Source organism: Akebia trifoliata, chromosome 12, assembly GCF_017979445.1.
Source record: "Akebia trifoliata isolate Shusen 1 chromosome 12, ASM1797944v1, whole genome shotgun sequence".
NCBI classification, from domain to species: domain Eukaryota; kingdom Viridiplantae; phylum Streptophyta; class Magnoliopsida; order Ranunculales; family Lardizabalaceae; genus Akebia; species Akebia trifoliata.
This window is the reverse complement of record NC_141386.1, coordinates 33623112-33646035: the sequence shown is the minus strand read 5'-3', so window position 1 is coordinate 33646035 and position 22924 is coordinate 33623112. Positions and strand designations below refer to the sequence as shown.

At 33.3% G+C, this 22924-nt stretch overlaps 1 protein-coding gene and 1 pseudogene across 1 annotated transcript; both read right to left on the bottom strand.

Moving 5' to 3' along the window:
• Window positions 1-1874: 1874 nt before the first annotated feature.
• On the bottom strand, window positions 1875-5864 carry LOC147389715 (short-chain dehydrogenase/reductase 1-like; annotated as a pseudogene).
• A 2427-nt stretch (window positions 5865-8291) lies between these two features.
• On the bottom strand, window positions 8292-13057 carry LOC147389714 (short-chain dehydrogenase/reductase 1-like). The gene is given in 6 exon segments (XM_086418129.1): window positions 8292-8697; window positions 8699-8866; window positions 9322-9486; window positions 11224-11298; window positions 12372-12615; window positions 12694-13057. Coding segments are annotated over 6 exon segments (900 nt in total). The 5' UTR covers window positions 12729-13057; the 3' UTR covers window positions 8292-8484.
• Between the last annotated feature and the right edge of the window lie 9867 nt (window positions 13058-22924).

The window sequence follows — 22924 nt, the reverse complement described above, 5'->3', positions numbered from 1 at the left end:
TTAAAACCTTCGAATACGTTATCGTTCATGTATTGATAATTAAAATGAACAGTCATAAATTTATCAAATTCAACTCACGAAATGGTAATTCGCCCCAAAAATTGAGATATCAGACAAAAAAGTGCTTTTTTGCTTTTCAAAATCTTAATAGGTTGAGTCTGGGCTTGGTTTTCCATTATCTTTGTTGTTTCAATTTTTCACACTTGACACACTTAACTCTGTTGGGTTACAGTTCATTGACACTGGAAAACTTTACAAGCATGGATAGGTGAAGATATATTGAAAGGCTTAAGAGATCAATGACCTCTAGCTAGGAGATTATATATAAATATATATATATATATTTTATACATTGCAAGGTATCCCAACTTTTAGGATGACACAAGTATTTACTGTTGCACCACCTAATCCCATAGAAGTTTCCTAACATGCAGCAGAATAAGTAAGGAAACCACTCATTTTATAAACACTCTCAATTAATTCCCTCTTCCATTCCATCAAATACACATAACGGCTCCACTTTAATCCCTTGGTCTCACTATCTCTTCTCCTTTTCTAAGTAGATTCACCGACAAGATCATTACATATTCCCACATCAAGTAAGTCAATGTTTAGAGCCTGAGCAGAATAAGTAACTCAATGTTTAACACTAAGCATTTTAAAGTTGGGCAGGTTAAAACCTTAAGCAGGCAATGTCATTACTGTGGACCAGGGGCACTATACAACCAGAGAGAGTGATCTCTTGCGCTAGTTTTATCATTGACCCAACCCCATCGGGTCGTCCAATACTATATTGCGTTTACCAAGTTATATATAAAATAAATAAAAGAAAGAGACTTTTGAAGCTTTGATGACATTCTTAGGGCCTTAATATATTTAGGACTCACTTATAAAGATATTTTGTCAGTATATCTTGATTCAACCACATTGGAAAACCATTTATAATCTTCTTGTGTGCTCTTCTAATTTTGTATCAAAACCATCCTAGTTCTTTATGCAGGTGTCGCCTTTACTTGTATCAATTGGTGTCAGAGCATTGTTGTAATGTGAGCCATGACGTCACTTGGATTTCAGTGATTACTTTCATGATAACTTCACAGTTGTGAGCGATTCAAACTATCCAATAGAGTGATTCTGTGACTATTTACTAGTAGAGAGATTCTAGATTATCTTCTCTCACTATGTGACACACGGGGTAAATTTGATGTTAAGGTCCGTCGAATTTAGCCAAATTTAGCCGGACCTTGGTGTCAAATTTACAGCTTTTTCATGTAGTGTCTGAACATCTGTTTGGCTGGGCTGTTCCCAAGCTTTTGACAGTTTTGCAGTTGGGTGGTTCCAGGGATCTTAAAGCACCTGACTAATCCATGGGGAGAGGGCACAAGCAGTCCATCCCCCCACAGGCACCGGGTAATTTCTGGGATGAATCCTTAAGGGGAGATTCAAACGCAATACATCTGCTTTGTTAAGCGTGATAATCTTGACCATCTCTCCAACGTTTTTTGGGTTTTTACTATAAATATTCGATATCATTAAAATAATATTTTTCATTGTTAACTTTACCAAATTTTCAAGACATACAACCCTACAATATGATACTAACAATTTTTCTAGGTCCAATTTTTTTCATCGCAAAACCAGAATTCTAGAAAACTTCTTTGGATTCAAAGAACTACACTCAAAGTAGAACAAAGACAAAGTATATTGAGTGCAACTTTATTAATGTCATACACCGGATTGCTCGAGTCAAACTCAAGAACAAGTAAACTGATTCCCAAAACTAATATAATATACAAACAAGTAGAACAGCCACTGAAGTGTCGAACATCGACATTTATTCTCTTTCTATAAGACCTTTCTTTTATTTTTTTCAGTCAAAATGATACTACTTCCTTCCGAGAGAAGAAAAGGCCAGAAGATCAACCATCAGGTAACAAAGCTAACCACACAGGAGTTTCGGCGCCCTCTTCAACAGTCAAGAACCCAGTATTGGCATTCAAGTCTGTTTTGACATAACCAGGACAAACAGAATTTATGCTTAAATCAGGGTACTTCTTTGCTAGAATCCTTGTGTAAGCATTCACAACCGCTTTAGAGACCGAGTAGGCAGTAGGCCAGCCTTTGCTTTGATGCAAATCTTCCTTATGGTCCTTTAGAAACTCATTCAACACTCCATCAACTCTCTCCTCAGTGAGACCATCAACATCACTTAGTATCACTTTAGCCCTTTCATTGGAGATATACTGAAACAACACGATTAGAACAATAAATTGGTCGTAGGTAATGCCTCACATTGGAAATTGAAGCCTTAGATAAGAAACATACGATGTTAATTTTGGATTTTCTAGAAACCACGATGAATATCATTGTGTTTCATATGATATCCCCACCACTTTGTTCAACATACAATTAAACTCCAAGATACAATTAAGTCCAGTTGCACATTATACAAGTAAAATACTATAACTTGCACTACTAATAGATACAACTAGAGAAAGAAAGTGAATAACTTATAGTACATGAGCTTGAGAACATTTTTTTTCTCATAAAGGGCAGGAAAGTACAACAAAGTAGACCTTTTTTTTGTCTCCATTTATTTACAAATTACCAACACAAATTTCTTTTTGGATCAAGTAATTTTGCTAATATATCGAAAGTGAAATATGAATGGGTTAGAACAGGGACAGATCTCGAGCCCAAAAGCTGTTATGCTAATAGGAATACGAAGACATTGGTAGTCCAAAATGTCACTAATAGTGTGTGTTCTCTATGTAGACATATGGCAGTGTCACCATTGTGAAGCATAACTTAGTAGCATTTTTTTTTTTAAAGCAGCGTGAGGTGCAAGCCTCCCTCCTTAGAATGAATGATGTTCACGCATCCATGAATGCCTCGCGGCTCATCTGTTCACTTTAAAACATTTTAAGTCTTCTAGTTCTAGTATCCATTTTTTTTTTCTTCAGTACAATGTGTTATAGTCAAGTTTCACCTCTACTGAAGTGCTTTAACATATTTTCTTCTCTTCAAAGCACATTTATAATAATTATGATTACAACATGATTGTTTGGTGACAGTATCCAAGAACTGCTTGTTAAGATCTAGAACTGTGTTTTTTGGTAAAAGTAACTTATGCATACTAGATAGTGAAATTCTTGGTTGACAGAGAGAGGAGAGAGGTTTAGTTCAGGGACTTTTTTTACACCACAGCAGAGGTGACCACTTTCTTTTGTATCGTGCCCAACAATGAATCAAGTAGAAGAAATAGATAAGCGATTTTGATGGGGTTTGTTGCTGTTAGAGATAAATTTGGATGATATTTTATTTTAGTTTTTTGCACGACATAGGTTAAATATGCAGCACTGGAGCGATATAAATGGAACATACAAAGGGTTCGCTCATATGGAATGAAGGTGATGTTGACTTTGTTCCACCACTTACTTCCTCCATGGGCTGGAGAATATGGAGGATGGAAGCTTGAGAAAACCATTGATTATTTTATGAATTTTATAAGGTTAGTTTCTTGCTTGTTGATCGGTTTTTTATTTTATCAATTTCATTTTCATCAATTTTTCATTGAGAATACTTCACTTGGTAATGTTTAAAAAATAATAACATCAAATAAAATTTGATTTTTTGTTGTCAACACGGACTCTGAGTCCTTTATCTTAGGTACTTTTATTTGTATTCAATTTATTTATGCTTCTGATTGAACTGCCTTTAGAATTGAACAGTGGACATGAAGGTTTCTCACTTTATAGTCTTTGGTTGATCAGGAGCATTTGCTTTTCAAACACTCATTTGAAGGTGTCGAAGCTCATCGTGGGAGTATGTAATGTGGTGACACGAAAGACTGTTTGATAGGCAATTGCGGGTATTGTGGGGATCTTAAAGAAGATAAGGAGGGATGGTATTGCTTTCTTGTAGGCACTTATACTTATGTAATGATTGTGAAGGGTTTATCGATGCATTGTAATTTGGATTTGTAAATTGTGACTCATTGTAACTCCTTTTGTGTATAAATTAATGTGATACATAATTTTGATGTTTTCTATTTAGGTCTATTTTGATCGTGGGTAATAGGTGCAGATAAAAAAAAAATTAATTTTTTTAAAAAAAAAAGTTTAGATATCAGTTTATGACAATTTTAGATATCGGTTTGTAATCGATGTCTAAAGTCTCAAACTTAGGAGATCAGTCTTATAAAATCCGATGTGTAATATGTTTTTGGGGAAGGCAAATTTGGAATGGTTCTTACCCGTTCCAAATGTTGAGATCTAAAACGGCTTCCAGCCGTTTAAATTCATTAACGACGCCACGATTAAAAATGGTCTATAAACCGTTTCATATTGGCTTAGGAACGGTTTATAACCGTTCCTAATTGCCATATTTGTTGTAGTGTACTATCAACAATAAAGATTACAGACTCTCTGTCCACAGCAACAAGAAACCTCACAGAGCAAAAAAGATAAAGAAACCCTACTTGTCCAAGCCTAATAAGAATAGTAGACATCTCACAACATATTATAATTTAACAAACGCCAAATTATAGTTTTATGTAAAAGGAGCGATGTGTACTGAATTTTTGATGTGATATAAAAAAGAAAAAGTTGGGCACGAAGGTGGATTACAATTTCAATAAAAGATTTTAAAAAAGTAAGAAAAAGATTCATAATAAATAAATTGAGATGAAAGCAAATATAAACACACTTTCAATAACTGAAGACGTTGTTTGAACATTATTATAAAAAATGGAAACTTATTAAAAGATCGGTATTGAATTATTACCAAGATATCAAGCTTGCCAAACTTAGAATTGATGAAATCTGCCAAGGAAGCAATACTAGATGAGTCCATCAAATCAAGTTGATGAAAAACAACATCACATAGTCCAGATTTTTTTAGATTTTCAACAGCTTCAACACCTCTTTTCTCATTTCTAGCTGTTAATAAATACTACAAAAACTCCATTCTCAGCTAACTGTTTACATATCTCCAATCCAATTCCTTTATTGGCCCCTGTAACAACTGCAACCCTGAATACAACATTATATGTTAATAAGTTTTGGTGAGTCCAACAAATAAATCATAAAAAATAAAAATAAAACTATTTTCTTTTAGTTGTAGAAGAGGAAATCATTTCTGCCATTTTATATGGAAGTGAGTTAGATGCAGAGAGAGAGAGAGAGAGAGAGAGAGAGGAGCAGAGCAGATACTTCGTTAAGGATCATGGCTTCCCATTTTATGGGATGCAAAAGCAGAGTCGTAGACCCCAAGGGATTTTTAATTGCTAATCCCTGGAAAATATGTTAATTACAAAGATTTCTTATACTTTTATAAATTTATAAGACACCCTTGAGTTGATCAATAATATTGGGGTGTGATTTCTCTTTAGAGTAACCACCACGGGGGTGGCTGAATAGTACCGACCTGGGGTGGCTCAAGTTCGAATCCCACTTCCCTTAAAAAATCTTGGTGACTATGCACTATTTCACCTAAGTAGGGTAAAGCTTGGGTGCGGAGTGTAGGGACTAGTCTGGTGCGCACAAGTTGGTCCGGATTTCCTTTGATATCAGAAAGAAAAAATAAATTTCTCTCTAGAATAATGATAAATTGATTCCCCCCCTCTAATAAACTCTCTCCCACTTAGTGCTAGAACCATAATTTTTTTCCTTGAAATAAATAACTGCACTATTTTATAGAGATATGCAATTGTGTATCCCAAGAAAATTTATGATTCTATACATGATGAGGAGAGTTGATGGGAATTTGTTAGAGGGTGAGTTAGAAAATCATGACTCTTCCCTTAATCCAACATCAACTTTTTGTCATTGCTATATATATATCCCTAATAACCAAAACGTCATGGCTTGAATTAATAGAAATTGAAAGAGATACTTTTTCCGATTTATTAAAAAATTGGTGCAACACAGTCTTAAACAAGTTTTTCCTAGGCCGGGCTCAATATAATGTTAATCAAGGATTATTTATTTGCCAATGGGATTAGGTTAATGTTTCCAAGAGACTAATAATGTTCACCAAATGCTCAAAGGAGGTCTGAATAGTTTTATAAATGCAAAGGGCCTAATAAATTGCTCCAGTTCCCAAGCGCAACTCCAACCTTTGTGCCCACGAAATATATACATAGGGGGCGGTCCAGCAACCCTAAAGTCAAACATCTTGTCAAATATTTTTCAAAACATGGGTTAGAAGTTTTGGAATGAGCTGATTTTTTGTGAGGATGATCTCTATGATGAGGACATCATCCTCACCAAAAACCAGCCTATTCCAAAACTTCTAACCCCATCAAAAGTGATTTACAAAAATTAGATAGTCCATGATTCTTCAACTTGTAAACTAGGGTTAGAAGTTTCAAAATGAGCTGATTTTTTGTGAGGATGATCTCTTTACCATAGAGATCATCCTCACCAAAAATCAGCCTATTCCAAAACTTCTAACCACATCAAAAGTGATTTACAAAAAAGGTCCAACAACCAATGAGACAATGACGTTGGCCGTGACGTCTTGCATGCATTCTATTGGAGTATTTTTCCTAAGGTCCAACAACCAATCTGACAATAACGTGTGGAGTATAAATGAGGTACCCAATTAAGGTCGTCACGAACTATCTCATGACAGACAAGTGCATTTATATTTCCATCAAGACCAGATCAAACGATATCATACATTCAGAAAAATAATCAGACTAGGTTATCTCATACTTAAGGATGGTTAACTTTTGCTTTCGACCTTGTGTTGTGATTATTACCAACGTATTTTAGAGACTTTCTAACGCTCCAACAAAACCAATGAAATGTTGACACGTCAAAAGCAGGGGCAGGCCAGGATTTTCTGTCAGTGGGAGTGGGAGTTGGGGGGATGGGAGGGCTAAATAATTATATCGATCTTCTACATAAAGATCTATTTTATTCAGGAAAAACAAAACAAAATAAAGATATGTTTTCAAAATACAATGATTCCTACATTTTATAAGCATTTTGCATAGTTCCCCCCCCCCCCCCCCCCCCCCCTTTTTTTATTGAACCTCTTTTAAGTTAGATTGTTTTTTGTAATTTGAGTTTAAATTAAAAAAGAATTCATGCTGTTTCCTAAAAAAATGTAATACCCAAATGGTTCCAAGGCATCTAGCTGGGGATGTGAATTTTATCACTATAACAAGGTTGAGGAATATTATTGGTCAAAATATCTATCAATTGGTTGTCTTTGTAGCTCGCATATTCGATGGGATATGTAAGTTCCTTTCTAAATACTTTAGTTTTAATCTATATTTTAAATAGAGATTATCGACCTTTTGATATAAATAGAAGTCTCTACTAATGTTTCAAACCTCGAACACATTAAATTCATAACCTTTCGTGCATAGGTAGGCATTGTACTCTTTGCCTTAATTATATAAATACATATTTGATTCTTTCAATCCAATCTGCGATTCCTTCTCAATCCTCTCAAGGAGTTAGTTTGACTTAATGAGCATTCTCTACCAATCAAAACAATAAAATTTGACTTGGTTTTAATCATCTTTCAATTGGTATTAGATTTCATATCTTAGTTTTTTATGCAACTTGAATTAGTGGTTAGAAAAGAAAATCTCTTCTTCTATTTCTCAAGGCCCCAACAAAAGATGAATTGTCTAAATTTATTCCTATTTCTCAAGGCTCCAACACATCTCATAATCTCTTAAGTCTTTCTTATAATGGAGTTTTGAAGTTTTTCATACCTTCTAGAACTATATTTCCTTAAAAAAGTGGTTGAGATATTTCTAAAATTCTAAGATATTAGTTGAATTTAGATGTAGTCTGTGATTCTCAGTTGCTTCAATAACTTCCCATGAGTGCATGACAATATTTACATGTTCATATATACAAGTATTATATATATTACAATAGTTATAATTAGATATGATTCATAATAAATTTTATTTTACTAATAGATAGTTGAAAAAAGTGAAGTCTAATCTTTGTGTATATTCTGGTATTTTAACGATATGGTTTGATGCATTTCAATTTATGAAAAGTGTGAAAATAACGACCACGACAAACTTTCAAACATGTAGCGAGGGATACCATATTCTATAGCGGCAGATATATCCGCCTCTATAGACCTTTTTTTTTTCTTTTTTCTGAAGTCCGGTGGGGGCTATAACCCCCACTCGCCCCTGTGTAGCTCTGCCCCTGATCGGAAGAAAATACAAGGTAAACTCAATTGGATTAATTAAGAGTTCATGTCACTTGTAGTCCTTATTAATTCTCTTTCATTTTATTTTCAAACGCTCAGTTTTTATTTTATTTTATAACAATGTAATACAAGTACATTCATGCAAAAGAGCTACCTAAGTGTAGAACATGCATCCACAATAGAATAGTTCTACATTTATTCTCTTCTAATAATATGTGTAGAACATCCACAATAGAATAGTTCCACCTTTATAAGTCTCTTCTAATATGTTTCTTCTAATTTTTTTTTTGATCAGACCGACATTACTTCCTTTTGAGAAAAGAAGAGGCCAGAAGATCCGCCATCAGGTAACAAAGCTAACCACACTGGAGTTTCGGCGCCTTCTTCAAGGGACAATGACCCAAGATTGAAATTCAAATCTGTTTTCACAAAACCAGGACAAACAGAATTTATCATGAAAGTAGGGAACTTTTTTGCAAGAATCCTTGTGTAGGCATTCATAGCCTGCTTTAGAGACCATGTAGCCAACAGGGAGTGTAGTAGACCAGCCTTTGCTTTCTAACAAACCATCCTTGTAATCCTTTAGAAACTCATTCAACACTCCCTCAACTTTCTCCTCAGTGAGACCATCAACATCATTTAGCATCATCTTAGCTCTTTCATTAGGGACATACTGGAACACAAGTTGAAGAATTTAAATGAGGAATAAAATAAGAAAATTACCCTTTTACCCAATTAATTTTGCATTTTTCCAACACAAAAAGTGCTTTGTGGATCAAGTGATTATTCTAATTTTTTGGAACTAAAAGATGGCTTCAAAAAATGTCGGATTAATGGTGAATTTATTTCATATATCAATAAGATGATAATTCAAAAAATGTTAAAAATAGAATAATTTGTGAATTTTTCAAACATCATCAATTAAATCATGATTAATTGTGTTTTTATTATTATTTATAAATCAAATATTTTTTCAAAAACTCAATGGTTTTTAAGAAAAAAAGTTGCAGAATTTTGTCACTATGATTAGAATAGAGACCAATCTCCCCTCTAAATTATTGTTCTATGAATAGGATTAGTGGACAATTAACGTTCATCCAATATGTCATTATAAAGGAGTTTTTGTACCTCTAGTTTGCCAATTGTGGATGAAACATTAACAATTCTTGGTGATTTGGAAAGCTTAAGATAGGGAAGAAGTGCTTCAGTCACTTCTTTGGTGCCATAGTAGTTTGTTTTCAGACGTTCTTCTGCTAATTCGTATGTCGGTTTCATTGCTTCCGTCACTTTGCGCTGCATTCATGCAGAATAGTTCAGCACTTCCTATCGTTAAAAGGGTGAATTACTATTTCATGAGCTGAAAATGAGTTATTTACAATTCCCGCTCACTATTCATTTTAATTATCAAAATGTGAATGATGAGTAGGTTTTATACCTATGAATTAACCACTTTTAGATATAATATTTTGTTAATTTTAGAGCCTTTTAATTGTTTTTAGTTAAGTTTAGTTTATTTTATATTTTTTAGGTGATTCTATGTTTTTATTTGATTTTTATGCTCATTTTGCAGTTTAGGAACAATATGGAACGTTGGGATGTTTGCATATGTTTAGGAGAAATTCTGGATCCAACTTAGCTCTCTCTTGGAAGAAGGAAGCTAAGCACACAAGCTAAAAAAAAAGTCTTCAAGCTGCAAGTTGATAGAAAACGAGACCATGGCGAGAATTCAAGAATTGCACAACAGAAATATGAAAATATAAGCAGCAACATGATATGTTTTGAGGCCATGGCTTGCTCACGTTTCCCACTTTACACGTTAATTTTTGGTAATCGAATTAGAGACGGATTTTGGGACTATTAAACCCTAATGACTCCATACTTATAAATAGGAAAGTTTAACCCTTATTCCAGGACAGAAGTGTTGGGGTTTTTCTTGGAGGTACAAGATCGAGAAAGAGGACGAGAGATGGAGATTCGACTTTTGAGTTTTATCTTTCTGAACTTTATCTCTTCTTTAGATATTTGTAATCTTTAAGAATGGCTGAATACTTTTGTGATTTTGTTTTCTTTTCAATGAAGAATTAATTTCTATTCTAGGATTATAATGGAACCTATTCATGATATTTGATTAGTTTTCTTTCTTTCTTTTATGATCCCACATGTGATTGTTTATTCTAATCAATGTTTAATGCGATTTGATTAACTGATCATTGATTGAATTGATTTGGTGAACCTTAATAATATCGACAGAATTATTTTATGTTCATGACATAGATAGATTAACATATGCTAATTTGATATAGGAATATACTCAAGTTGTATGTGCATTCCTTATGAGAACTTATTCTTAATGAATTCTTCTTGATTTAATTCTCATACGCATATAGGGAGTTAGTCTAAAATGGTATTTTTACATAACCATCGGAAGAGGCTTGTAGAGAATTTAGTGTTCTTGGATGATAATCATAGTGGATTAATTTATCATAGAGGGAATGAGAATTTAATCAAGTGGATTGTTTGGGGGAAATTATAAATCTAGATTTCATCACTCATTGATTTTAAACTTCAAATTTATTATCTGTGTTATTTTCTTGTTTAGTTTTAAATCTTATTTTTTACTCTTGTTTGGATAAAATTAGATTGAGATAAATTGGTAATTAGCAATAGATTGCTATTTAGTCTCCGTGGGAACGATACTTTCTTATCACTTTATTACTTGTTTCGATACGTATACTTGCATGCGTAAATTTAGATAACAGTGAACAATCACATTTTCGTTAAAAACACTTTAAAACGAAGTGACTATTTCCTAGGTTTAACGTGACAATTCACAGGTCTAAAGTGAAATTGTCACTTTAAATCTCTAAAATAGTCCCTTTAAAAACCTCTCAATTCATTATCGTTATTGTTCATGTTTTGATAATTAAAATGATCAGTGAACAGGAGTCGTAAAAAGTTGAGCACTTTTTCTTAAATATGTCTAGTTAAAATTATGAAATTTTTTAACAAACCAAATTCTCATAAACTTACCAAAGCATCCTCGCTGCTTTGGCCCGGTGTAATGTCACCATTTATTATGGTTCCAGTAATTCCTGCATTGTTAACCTGCATTGAGTTTCAGTTTTTTACCTATACATTAAAACCATTTCACAACTAGCACAAAAATTTGTAATAAAAGAAGAAAAAAATTCAGCGAAGCAATTTGATTTACTCATTATGAATACATTAAAAAAATGAAGATTATACAGGTGGATGAGGCCTTTCTTAAGAACTATTTGATAGTATGTACACGTGGATAATCGCCCAACTTCCACTTACACTAGGACGATAGCTATACGAATGGGTACTCGAATGACAAATCTGGTGCTGTGCGAAAGTGTGCAATAAATAAAATGAATTATGAGCAAGAGATTAAAAGCAAAAAAGAAATAAAGAAAATAGAAACATGAGACACGATTTACATGGTTTGGCAAGATGCCTACGTCCACGGACAACAATGATCAATCCACTATCTACAACAAGATTTCTACAAAGTTCATCAAAAAACCCTAGTCTCTTGTTACACCTATTCTTAACTCTCTCTAACAGCTCTCTTTCTTACACACAAAGAATGAACCCTAAAAATACCCTTTATATACTCAGGGTTACAAAGAGGATAAAACGAGTCAAATCAAAACCCAAACCAAACAGGTCATACGGGTCGTTAACAGATCATCAAGAATCCGAATTGAATTCATGACAATTCTCCAACATGTCGAACATGCTGGTCACCATCACCTTGACCTCTCTCCTAATTATCTTCTAATGGATTTTAAAATCCGAAGTATAGATTATGTAAAAAGGGTCATAGGTAATGAATTTTTTAAACATCTGAAACAAAAAATAAATGATGGGCATGTCCAACAAAGACTGATCATATCCCAATTAAAGGATTATATAAAATGAAGGTTCTATAAAAAGCAATACAAAGATCTAAAATAACGTATATTGAAATATTGAAAGCGGACATGAACACATTTTCAATAATATTAGAATATGTGATTCCAGACAGAATTGAATGGCAGAATAGGATTCACTAGGCTGATCTCAAATCTTTGGGATAAGGCTTGATGATGTTGATAAAGAATTAAGAAAAAAATAAAATGGAAACATTTGAAAACATTGGTCTTGAATCTTACCAAGATATCAAGTTTCCCGAATTGGGTATGGATGAATTCTGCCAAGGAAGCAATAGTTGATGGGTCCATCACATCAAGTTGATGAAAAACAACATCAGATAGTCCAGATTTTTTGAGATTTTCAACAGCTTCAACACCTCTTTTCTCATTCCTAGCTGTTAATACTACAAAAACTCCATTCTGAGCTAACTGTTTACATATCTCCACTCCAATTCCTTTATTGGCCCCTGTAACAACAGCAACCCTGAATACAACATTATATGTCAATAAGTTTTTGTGAGTCTAACAAATAAATCATAAAAAATAAAAATAAAACTACAACCTTTTAGTTGTAGAAGAGGAAATCGTTTCTGCCATTTTATATGGAAGTGAGTTAGATGCAGAGAGAGAGAGAGAGGAGCAGAGCAGATACTTCGTTAAGGATCATGGCTTCCCCTTTTATATGCCGAAGCGCAGTCGTAGCCCCAAAGGGATTTTTAATTGCTAATCCCTGGAAAATATGTTAATTACCAAGATTTCTTTTATAAATTTATAAGACACAGTTGGCTTGATCAATAATATTGGGGTGTGAATTTTGTTTAGAATAATGATATATTGACTCCCCCTCTAATAAATTATCCTCACGAAGTGTTAGAACCATAATTTTTTTTCCTTAGAATATGGAGATGTACAATTGTGGATCCTGAAAAAAATTTATGATCCTATGCAAAATCATGTGGAGAGATTTGATGGGAATTTGTTAGAGGGAAAGTTAGAAAATCACGACTCTTCCCTTAATCCAACATCAACTTTTTGTGGTTTGTTATATATATATAAATATATAAATTTAAAGTTTTGCACTTTTTCCCTTGTAAACAAAAGGTCACGGCTTGAAATAATAGAAATTGAAAGTGAAACTTCACCCGATTTGTTAAAAAATTGGTGCAACGCAGTCTTAAACAAGATTTTCCTAGACCAGGCACAATATAATGTTAATCCAGGATTATTTATTTATCAATGGGATTAGGTTAATGGCATAAATAGTTTTATAAATGCAAAGGGCCTAATAAATTGCTCCAGTTGCCAAGGGCAATACAAACGTTTGTGCCCACGAAATATTGATTGCTTTCGAATGGCATAGGCTGTGACGTCTTGCATATTCGACCTTCTGTCAAAAAGTATGTTTTCAAAATGCAATGACTCCTACTTTTGTTTTCAACCTTGTGTTATAAGTAGAAGTGACATCTTTCAGTGACTTTCTAACACTCCAACAAAACCAATAAAAGTAGAAGTGACATCTTTCAGTGACTTTCAGTGACATCTTTTGTTTTTGACCAATAATTATATCAATCCTCTACGTAAAGATCTTTCTTATTCAGCATACATAAAATAAAATAAAGATGTATTTTCAAAATGCAATGATTCCGACATTATATAAGCATTTTGTATAATTCCCCCCTTTTTTAAATGGGGGGGGGGGGGGGGGGGGTTGAACTCGATGACTAATAACTATATTGATCCTCTACATAAAGATCTTTTTTATTCAGCAAAAACAAAATAAAATAAAGATATGTTTTCAAAATGCAATGATTTCTACATTTAATAAGCATTTTTGTATAATTCCCCCCCTTTTTTTTATTGAACATCTTTTAAGTTAGACTGTCTTTCGTGGTTTGAGTTTAAATTAAAAATGAGTTCATGCTGTTTCCTTAAAAATGCAATACCTAAATGGTTCAAAGGCATCTAGTTGGGGATGTGAATTTTATCACTATGACAAGGTTGAGGAATATTATTGGTCAAAATATTTATCAATTGGTTGTCTTTGTAGCTCTCATATTCGATGGGATATGTCAGCTCCTTTCTAAATACTTTAGTTTTGAACTATATTTTAAATCAAGATTATCGACCTTTTGACATAAATAGAAGTCTCTACTAATGTTTCATACCTCGAACACATTAAATTCATAACCTTTCGTGCATAGGTAGGCATTGTACTCTTTGCCTTAATTATATAAATACATATTTGATTCTTTCAATCCATTCTGCGATTCTTTCTCAATCCTCTCTAGGAGTTAGTTTGACTTAATGAGCCTTCTCTACCGATCAAAACAATAAAATTTGGCTTGGTTTTAATCATCTTTCAATTGGTATTAGATTTGAAAATCTCTTCTTCCATTTCTCAAGGCTCCAACACATCTTATATATTATCAAAGGAGTATGTAAGGTACATGATGCTAGGATGAATTAAGACACTTAAACCTTTTGGGGGCAAAAAGATTAATAATTTAGACAAGAAACAAATTACAACCAGGATGGAAAGGATTAAGAAAACACACTTGTCTATGATAAAAAATATAATTTGTAGGGTCTCGTTCAGCACCAAACATTTTGGCCAACATTTTAGCCAACCATTTTTGTCCTTCATGGGTTAGAAGTTTTGGAATGGGCTGATTTTTTGTGAGGATGATCTCTACGGTGAGGAGATCATCCTCACCAAAAATCAGCCCATTCCAAAACTTCTAGCCTCATGTTTACAAGTTGAAAAATCGTGGATCGTCCATTTTTTGTAAACCATTTTTGATAGGGTTAGAAGCTTTGGAATGGGCTGATTTTTGGTGATGATGATCTGTACACCAAAGAGATCATCATCACCAAAAATCAGCCCATTCCAAAACTTCTAACCCATGTTTTGAAAAATGTTTTGCCAAAATGTTTGGTGCTGAACATTTCCCTAATTTGTATACATTTCGTATAGATTAATCCCTTAAGTCTTTCTTATAATGGAGTTTTGAAGTTTTTCATTTGTTCTAGAACTATTTCCTTTAAAAAGTAGTTGAGATATTTCTAAAATTCTAAGATAATAGTTGAATTTAGATGTAGTCTGTGATTCTCATTTGCTTCAATAACTTCCCATGAGTGCATGACAATATTTATAATAAATATTTATGTTCAAGTATTATATGTATTACAATAGTTACAATTAGATATGATTCATAATATATATTATTTTACTGATAGATAGTTGAAAAAAGTGAAGTCTTATCTTTGTGTAAATTTTACTATAAAATTTAATATCATGAAATTTGTATTTTCACATTGTTAGCTTTTCCAAAATTTCAAAAAACAATCCTGAATTATACTTTAATTTTTCTCATATCGTATACTTCAATAAAAACAAAGTATATATAATGTTAATTTGAAGTAATTTCATGGCCACTCTTTCCGGGATTTTTTTTTACAATAACAATTTTAATTGGAAATAGAGAATCTAGATCAAGGAAATGGCTAATTATTGGAATATATATATCCATTGGTTTTTTTAATTGGATTTGATAAATTACAGTCAATAACATTCTTGGATTAAGTAAAGGTACGAAAAAAGAAGGATTTTGATCAGGGCCTAGAAAGTTGTTTCTAGAGCCTTATTTACAAAGACTTTAAAATTCAATAATATACTAAAATTTTTAAATAGACATAATTCATTGATAGTCTATGTTTATTATTATTTTCGAATAAATTATAATTTTTTGGCCTAATTTAAGTTATTTACTTGTGATAGATCAAAGTCACGAGATTCAAAGGATAAATCAAGATGAATGAAAAAGTACATTACAATCCAGAACCCAAGACAAGATTATGGACCAAAATATAAATCCATTGGGCCCACTCTAACTACAGTGCCAAGAAGATCTCGTTGGCTTTTCATTTTATAGGATGCAAAACAGGCTCATCGCCTCACGTAAAAGAAAAGTATTTTTTTAATGTTACACACTGAGAAATATGTTAACTACAAAGACTTCGTATACCTTTTGAAATTTATAAGACCCATTTGACTTGATTAGTAATTTCAGCTTTGAATTTCCTCTTCCAATTGAAAAAAACTTTGAAGCGGGCAACCCATTTCAAAATTTTGAAGGAACTTTCATTGAATTGTACGTGGCATTTCAAAGGAGGTATTTTAAATTTTGGTGTAAATAGAGGGTTATGAAATAAATTGAAAACACCACGTGTCTTGCATCAAAGAGAGTTCCTTCAAATTTTGAAACTTCCAACAATCCACTTCTTTACATATAAAATTGAAACTTTGGTCAAAAAAATTGGGAAGTATATTACCTCGATTAAAAGTATCTATGGTTCTGTACACACATCCATGTTAGCAATGTGTGAAACGATGCCTATTTCAATTTCACTTCATCATGACTCAATTATTTTCCAAATTAATAAAAGATTATGGCTTGAGATAGTGCAAACTGGAAGATGTAATTAACAACATTTTCTGGGACCAGGCCTAATAATGTCAATCAAGGATTAATTATTGTTCAATGGGGGTAAGGCTAAAGTTTTCAAAGGACTAATAACGTTAACCAAACAGTAAAAAGGAGGTCTGAATAGTTTTTTAAAATGCAAAGGGCTATAATAAATTGCTGAATTTTCGAATTGTAATCGTAACGTGCCCGGGAAATATTGACGGCTAGACATTCTTCTCGAATGGTCGTAGCCACGTAGGGCATGACGTCTTGCATGCATTCTAGTGGGGGATTTTTCCTAAGGTCCAACAATCAATGAGACAATGACGTGTGGAATATCAATGAGGCACTCAATTATGTACTTAAGGAATCGTTTCACAATAGAGCAGTGCATATGAACCATGCTAATCTAACTATCCCACCTGGCAAACTCAATCGACTACCCACAAGTTTAAGAACAGTAGATCTTCTCCCCTCGGGTTACATGATTGCACTTCTCCATAAAAAAGTGTATCTCAAGGGAATCGTGTATCCCTAAGAGAACATATCTATTTTTCTTGAATTTGTCACATCAAGTAGTCCATTGAATATGCATGGGGTAGTGAGATTATCACGACTCAGTGCATATATACATCTTCATCAAGACCTGATCAAACATAATTAGAGTCGTGATAATCTCACTACCTCACGTGGCAAACTCAATCAACTGCTTGACGTGACAAGTTTGGAAATCATAGATATGTGCTCCTCGGGATACATTGTTCCCACGAGATACATTATTTATGGGAATGTTCAGCTATGTATCTCGAGGAGTGCAGATCAACGGTTCCTCGAACTTGCCATGTCAGGGTAATTGATTGAGTTTGTCACATGAGATGGTCAAATTATCACGAATCAACAATATTAACCTTCTAGACATTCAGAAGAATAACTGGACTAGGTTTATCATCACATGCTTATCGTAATGAAGCATACGCATCTTCTGTAGACACCCCATTTTTGCATCTGCCTAATTCGACAATTCGTCATCCGGTTACCGTGAATTCCTAATGATGATCGCAAAGAATTCGAAGGCTTGTGAGTACTGTCCCTGATTCCCTCCGTTTCCACTCTTTTCATCTCCCCTACTCGTTACGACTCGACATAGAAATTTACGCACGCTTAGGATCGCCATACGTCACACCCGATTTAGCAAGCACGTACGCGTAGGCTCACAACACAGTTCGATAACCTAGAGATCTCGTCACGTTAGGAAAATACGACTTTGAAACATAGAAATAATCACGTTGGGACTAAAAGAAACCTCACGCTAGAATTCGTAAAAATCCGCAAAAATCTGACAAAATGACGAAAATACCCCTCATAAATTTTGGACCTCCGAAAGTACCTCCATTGTACTTAGAATAGGATTTCAAGTCTAATGGGACCCAAACCGACAAAAACAGAAAATTTTAAGAAAAATCGTAAAAAAGACCGAAATGCCCCCTCAACCGCCAAACTCAACTTAGAAATCTCGATCTTTAGGAAAATATAATAAAAATGAAAATCAAATAAAAAATTAAACAATTAAAACTTAAAATTAAAAATTAAAATCAAATAAAAAAATTAAGCAATTAAAATTTAAAAATTAAAATCAAATAAAAAAATTAAATAATTAAAACGTAAAAAGTAAAACTAGTAACATCTAATTCAAAATTAAATAATTAAAACTTAAAAATTAAACAAATAAAATTTAATTCAAACAAAAAATTTTAAATCTAATTCACAATTAAACAATTAAAATCCAATTCAAAGCTAAACAATTAAAATTCAACATCCAATTCAAAATTAAATAATTAAAACTTAAAATTAAACGATTAACATCTAATTTGAAATTAAATAATTAAAACTTAAAATTAAAAAAATTCTAAATCCAATTCAAAATTAAACAATTAAAATCAAATCAAAAGTTAAACAATTAAACCAATTAAATTCAAATCAATAAAACCTAAAACAAAATTTTTCATCGAAACGAGAGTAGACCAATCACAAGTTGAAGTTACCGTGCTACGAGTAGCGGGGGATCACCCCACCATCATTTTTCCAAAAGAAAAGAATGCGTATAGAAAAAAGAAAGAAGAAAAATTAGAAAGAAATAAAAAAACCAAAAAATAGAAAGTTGCTTTCTATATAAAAGAGAGAACGTTTTCTCTCTAGGGATCGGCTTCTCTTGGAACATCCTTAGGCTGAACGGACAATCATCTCCTTCAACGCCTCTCCCTCTTGGCTGCTCAATGTCCATAGGCTGAACGAGGATCATCTTGCTCAACGTCCTTGGACTGAACGGACAGATCTGCTCCTCTCTCCACGTCTTCTTCTCTTCTTCTTCAACATCTCTCTTTCACCTCTGCTCTTCAGTCTCTCTCTCTTTGCTCTCTCTCTCTTTTAGCCAAGTTCTCCCACGTTTTCAGCCTTCTTCTTCCAGCTCCTTCATCTTCTTCAACGCCTTCTTCTCTCAGGTTTTATTGCCCAGCCAATATCATCATCTCCCTCACGTTTTCAACCCACTAATGAACACCTTACCCCTTGCTGTTCCATCTCCATTGTATGTTCCATAGCCTCATTACAACTCATCTCTCAGCCCTCATCATTAACGCCCCAACAGACTCCCCTCCCTGATCTTTCCTCCACGTTTTTCAGACAATGAACCTACTCTCTCCGTCTCCCATGTGTTTAAACCATTAAACCTATTCTCTCCCTACTGTGTTCATATCTTAACATCCCCTTGCCGTTTTTTTCTCTCCCGGTTAAGCCTACAACGTAGCTAGAACGTCCTCCTTGCTGCCCGATCTTTCCGCGCACTACTACAACGATTCACTCCTCCTCTCTACTCAAAGCAGCGAATACTCGCAAGCCTTCGGATCAGACTTGAAGGGATCGACTCAGCATTATTTTATTCTATAGGTAAGTCATTTTTTGTTAAGTTTGTTTTTATGTATTTATTTTTGTTTACTTTCATACGTCGATAGGATTAGAAGAATTTTGTTACGAATCTTTGTATGTATTTTTCTTGTTTTTACATAGTAATAGGATTAATAGAATATTTTTTATGCATTTTTTATTTTTATTTTTATTTTTATTTATTTTTACGTAGCAATAGGATTACTAGGATATATTTTCTATGCATTTTTCTATTTTTTATTTTTTTTGTATATTGATAGGATTAATAGCAATTTTTTATTTATGCTTTTTATTCTATATTTTTTTTTATTTTTTTGTTTTTTTAGCCTTGATAGGGTTAGGAGAATATTTTGTTCTTCAGTTTTTTAATGCAGATTTCTAGGTGTTTTATTTTTTTTTATTTTTCATTGTTGTTTCGCATGTTAGTAGAATTAGGGGATCTTTTTCTTTAAATATCATGATCATTATGCTTGAGTTAGATTCATACGATTTGTGATGATATTTAAGCTCATCTATTATTTTGAGAATTGGCCGAATATGATCTTTCACGAATTTTTAGATTGTGTATGCTTTGGTAATTGTGGATCTCCAATTTAGTAAGTGTGGTAACATAGATTCTCTATTTTGATAAATTTTCAATTTAGTGATTTTTGGTGAATCCATGATTTTCTAATATGGGACTGCATTGTTTATATAATTCTCCTTTTTGGGGATTATTGTGGATTCTTGGAAAACTCATATTTAGAAACTTTTTAATATGGGGTTGCATAATTTCCTATTTTGGGAGAATATATTCATAGGTTTCTAATTCAGAAATTTCATATTTTATCAATTTCCCAATTTAGAGAATCCTGCATCCTTGTATTTAGAAAGTTCATATTCATGGAAATATGGGAATTTCAAATTTAGAAACTTACATTTTTTAGAATATTCTATTTTAGGAAATGTATCTTTTTTAAAATTTCTAATTTGGGAACGCAGCATATATCTTATGAGCTTTAATTTAGGAAATTTTACATTCCTAATTTAGAAATGTTAAGTCCCAGTTTGACATGTTTCCATTTGTAATCTTCCTATTTAGGATATTCTCATGATCTTCTATCTCGGACAGTTTGAGGAATATTTGCAGGTGGAGTTTCTTAATTAATTTCAGGTCATGGAGCTAATTAGGGCTTTTTCAAACCTTCCCATACTTTGTGGAATTCAAAGAAGAATCGTGTGATAATTGGGATAAATTTTAGCCATGGGATTTGGTTGGAAAATCCAACATGAATTGATGATGATGATTGGACTGTGACCTTGACCGTAGTCTCTGTATGTTGACCATAGGGTGATCTTGGATTGTAGTAGAGACCGATCATATTGATTGGGCGGGTTCGGTGCCTAACACCTTCCGAAACCCGTGACCTGACCCCTGACCCATACCTTTGATCCGTGGATCGACCCATTTCCATTTGGAGTTATTTATGGTTCCTAGACCTAAACTAGGTGGCGACTCCTTTATTTTAAAGTCCCCCATTTAATGAATCGGACCCATATCCACTATTGAGTGAAAACGGGTCGAGGCGATTTCAATCGTGTATCCCTAAGAGAACATATCTATTTTTCCTGAATTTGTCACATCAAGTAGTCCATTGAATATGCATGGGGTAGTGAGATTATCACGACTCAGTGCATATATACATCTTCATCAAGACCTGATCAAACATAATTAGAGTCGTGATAATCTCACTACCTCACGTGGCAAACTCAATCAACTGCTTGACGTGACAAGTTTGGAAATCATAGATATGTGCTCCTCGGGATACATTGTTCCCACGAGATACATTATTTATGGGAATGTTCAGCTATGTATCTCGAGGAGTGCAGATCAACGGTTCCTCGAACTTGCCATGTCAGGGTAATTGATTGAGTTTGTCACATGAGATGGTCAAATTATCACGAATCAACAATATTAACCTTCTAGACATTCAGAAGAATAACTGGACTAGGTTTATCATCACATGCTTATCGTAATGAAGCATACGCATCTTCTGTAATAGAAGTGACCTTATTAAACAACTCCTTTTTATATAAAAGTTGGAGATATTTATGAAAAACATGATCCACTTTTGACAAATTTAAAATTCCGGCTCACTGTTCATTTTAATTACCAAAACATGAATGGTAACAAATTCGAAGTTTTAAAATAACTATCCTGCAGGTTTCACTATTTTTAACAGGATAGTCAATTTAAATATGAAAAATAATCACTTTAAAACCTCCGAATATGTCATCGTTCACATATTGATAATTGAAATGAACAGTCATAAGTTTGTCAAATTCAACTCATGAAATGGTAAGTCACCCCAAAAATTGAGATATCAATCAAAGAAGTGCTTTTTCTCTTTTCAAAATCTTGATAGGTTGAGTCTGGGCTTTGTTTTCTATTATCCTTGTTGTTTCGATTTTTCACACTTGACACACTTAAATCTATTGGGTTACAGTCCATTGACACTGGAAAACTTTACAAGCATGGATAGGTGAAGATATATTGAAGGGTTTAAGAGATCAATGACCTCTAGCTAGTATAATATTTTTTTTTTTACGTATCGCAAGGTATCCCAACTTTTAGGATGACACTAGTATTTATTGTTGCACCACCTAATCCCATAGAAGTTTCCTAATATGCAGCAGAATAAGTAAGGAAACCACTCATTTTATAAACACTCTCAACTCCCTCTTCCATTCCATTAAATACACATGACGGCTCCACTTTCACCTCTTGGTCTCACTATCCCTTCTCATTTTCTAAGTAGACGCACCGACAAGATCATGACATATTCCCACATCAAGTAGGTTAATGTTTAAAGCTTGAACTATAAGCTTTTAACACTAAGTATTTTAAAGTTGGGCAGGTTAAAACCTAAGCGGGCAATGTCATTACTGTGGACTAAGGGCACTATACAATCAGAGAGAGCGATCTCTTGCTCTAGTTTTATAATTGACCCAACCCCATTAGGTTCTCCAATACTACATTGCTTTTACTAAGTTATGTATAAAATAAATAAAAGAAAGAGACTTTTTATTGATCTAAAAGGCTTTTGCAGTTTTGATGACTTTGTTAGAGCCTTAATATATTTAGGACTCACTTATAAAGATATTTTGTCAGTGTATCTTGATTCAACCACATTGGAAAGACATTTGTAATCTTCTTGCGTGTTCTTCTAATTTTGTATCAATACCATCCTAGTTCTTTACGCAGCTGTCGCCTTTACTTGTATCAAATGGTGTAAGAGCATTGTTGTAATGTCAGCATTGTCAAATGATCAAAAATCATACATAAAAATAATCAAAGAGATAGAAAACAAGGAGAGAAGACAAAACACAATATTTATTTATGTGGTT